The following is a 3,174-nucleotide window of genomic DNA, read 5'->3' as shown; positions in this document are numbered from 1 at the left end:
CGTAACATAAGTCTGTTCTTTTTCTTTTTTGTTTTATCTAATGATTTTATCGGTGCTATTGACACCTTGAAGCATGTGTCGAGTTTTAGGGTTTTTTTGTGCAGCCTGAAGCCCCACTGTTAGGATGGATTTTTACCTCTGATCCAGTAGTGGGAATTAAGTTTACGAAAACATGTAAAACCAAAGATACTTGATTTTATGATAACATTTATTATAGATTGCTTAAAAAGTAAACGGGACACCTAAACAATATTCTGCAACTCCAAGTCAGATTCAATATTATGACATTACCAGTGAAGGATGTAATTCTGCCATCAACACCCTCTAGTCTGTCTGGTTTGGTTTTAGGTCAGTTTTGGTTTGGGGATGAATTTCTTTGCAGGGCTGTAATGTCCTTAATGAATTTCAATGCTACGGACTGGCCCGTTCTACAGAAGTGAATTCAGTCGAGCACATGTAAAACAGCATATCTTGTTCCATCCTCCAACACTACTCTGCTCCACAGGCTGTCCAGGAGTCAACATGCTTTAAGGTCTGGGAGGAGATCCTTCAGGAGAACATCTGCAGCCTGATCAGGAGCATATCCAGAGGCTGCAGGGAGATGCTAACATCTATACCTTCACCCAAGGCAACGATACCAGTATCACTCAAATGTTTAAAATAATTTAACTGCAGAGATGCGCAATTTTAAGGTTTTTACTCACCTTATGTGGATTATTTATTCCCTAATGAGACAGTGCACAGATTGGGCCCCGATTAAAGAAGCATTTAAGGCTCAAGTGTTGCATTTATTTACTCTGCACATTTCAATCCAGAGGCCACATCCATAGCTTCTCTGAGGGAAAACATTTTCTAAACATACAAAAAACAGCTACAAATATATTGTGGAAAAAGAAAAATCTGTGTGTGATTGGAGGTTTATCATTGAGTGTCCTACTGTTTTGTCAGTATTAGAATTGTATTAGGGGCTTCTCTGGACTCCTGTTAGTCATGGGCTCCTAGAATCCTTCCCCTTTTTGTCCACTTTTTGGCGCTGCTGCCCCCAATACATTATCTCTTCTTTCATGAGATAAAAAGGTGAACCGAAATATAAATATAAATATGTTTTTAGGATGATTTGTATTGACATTACACATATTGATTACAACAGGTCTAAAAAGAATTATGTATGTAACCAGTTAGGTTAAATTTTAAGTAAACAGTTGAATTTTAAGTGAAACTACATTTCAGGTTGAGTTGGTGGTTTTCAGCTTAGAGTCTGAGGAACGTCTGGAGGTAGAAGACTCAAAGTGCATTCGAGTAAACTGACAGACATTGTCCGGTTTCACAATCAGCAAATCCTGCAAATATCTGGACAGCATGGTTCGGATCTCTGGGTGCTCTCTCAGGTATGAAGCATATTCTGCCCTCAGTTCCTCCTGCCAGATACACAGGCACACAATTAAAACTTTACAGTTCACAGATATGGGAAGGATGGAGACTGGCTCTGAATCAAAAATAAGGTTGCTGTTTGTTTGTTTTTTGTGGCTTTTTTTGCAAAAACGTGACTGGTTACCTTTCTTTCCAGGTACTGAGAGTACAACTGCATGTCTTCTTCCCAAACCAGGGGAATCTTCTTAGGACCTAACAGATAAAAAAAAAAACAGCAACAAAGATTATCCTTACTTTTTGCCTCTTCATACTTCTGTTTTGTACCTTTGAACAAAGCATTTTGTACTCCTACAGTGCTGTGGAAAAGTTACCCTGATACTGAAGTAAGTTAGGTTGAAACATTTTCAGTATGACTGAAAAAAAATCAATCATAAAGGACATCACTAATCATAAATATGCTCAAATATGAGATAATTTACTTGTATATTATTTCCAAGGATTTTATGTTACAGTTGAAAGGAGATGTTAGGAAAAAACTCTGATTGGCCTCCGCTGACAGATCATTTTATTCCTTAGAAAAGACTAAGGCAGTGTCTGAACGTCCACCGTAACCCCTAGATACCTCAATCACTATATAGAGCGGGGGCTATATAGTGGACTTAAGAGTGAACTCAGTTATTTGACTGTTTGGACAGATGATCACTGATTTTCGCTCCCTGTTGATCAGGTAACTCCGCCTCCCTGCACGGTGCCTCCACCATCTTTGTTATTTGTTGCTGGCACAACAAATACCATGATGTTTTAAGAGGAGAGCTCTCACAAAGCATTCTGTGATATATTTGCTGTTCTAGTGACCATGGATGATCACTAGTTTTCAAGGCGTATTGTGGGAAATCTCGAGTCTACTATTTTTTCATCCACTAGACATTCAGAAACACATTTGAAATGGCGTGATCACTAAATAGTGCCCTATACTGTGATTGGGTGGATGTATAGACACAATCAAAATATTAATTTTGAAATAAATTAACAATAACATGGAAACCTTTAATAGCAGATAGATTGTTTGAATAATGGAATAAGTTGCGTACGACATAAATGAACAGCCGTTGATTAATTACCTTGCTGCTGAAGCCTGATTGTGACTGGGGAGCCCACCTGTTTTCTGATGGCCAAGCGACTGAGAAAAGAAAATAGACTTCAGATCAACTAAGATATCAAGCGTGAAACTTTACAAAGAAATTTTTTAAAGGGTAGATTTTTAACCAATCCGTTTCATAAGCATAACGCTGGTATAATTTGTGTCTGTGCATACGTCATGTTCATGAAGATGAAAGAATGTGATTCATACATGAAGGAAACATATCTAAGAATCTTATGGGAGAGGGGAAATGATCTCAAAACTAAGTGCATTTTCTATTTAGAAACTGTCCTTTTTTTAAAGAAAAAAGAAACTGTCATTTTCAGACAAACCCAAATTTCCTGTTTAATTTCAACTTTATTAAAACGCGGTTACAAATTCAAACAGCATAACATTTCCACATAAAAATGATAACAAACCTCAGTATAGTGAACAACATGAAATTGCTCCCACTGATGCTGGGCTTACTAGGAAATTAGGACAGAAAGATTGAACCAAGCGAAACATATCATAACCTAATCAGTCTGAAAAGGAAAAACTAAGGAGATTTTTATATAAACGACGTCTAGTGATGTCAAATTGTGGTTAAACACTCAAAAAGTTTCAGTTAAACAGTCAAAAATCAGCTTAGCTAACAAAAGGTTTTTATCATATCCATGTCA

At 37.1% G+C, this 3,174-nt stretch overlaps 1 protein-coding gene across 1 annotated transcript in view; it reads right to left on the bottom strand.

Annotated features, from left to right (window-relative positions):
* Nucleotides 1-780: 780 nt before the first annotated feature.
* The window catches only part of catip (ciliogenesis associated TTC17 interacting protein), a 9,195-nt gene continuing 6,801 nt past the window's right edge, over nucleotides 781-3,174 (bottom strand). The window contains exons 7-9 of the mRNA XM_015378033.1: nucleotides 2,493-2,551; nucleotides 1,556-1,623; nucleotides 781-1,418 (exon numbers count right to left, since the gene is read on the bottom strand). Of these exons, the coding sequence (XP_015233519.1) occupies nucleotides 1,227-1,418; nucleotides 1,556-1,623; nucleotides 2,493-2,551 (319 nt within the window). The 3' untranslated portion in view covers nucleotides 781-1,226. The remainder of the gene's footprint in view (nucleotides 1,419-1,555; nucleotides 1,624-2,492; nucleotides 2,552-3,174) is intronic.

This window comes from Cyprinodon variegatus, unplaced genomic scaffold, assembly GCF_000732505.1.
Source record: "Cyprinodon variegatus isolate N-32 unplaced genomic scaffold, C_variegatus-1.0 Scaffold163, whole genome shotgun sequence".
Lineage (NCBI taxonomy): Eukaryota > Metazoa > Chordata > Actinopteri > Cyprinodontiformes > Cyprinodontidae > Cyprinodon > Cyprinodon variegatus.
The sequence above is the reverse complement of the archived record's forward strand: the minus strand, read 5'-3'. Positions and strand labels throughout refer to the sequence as shown.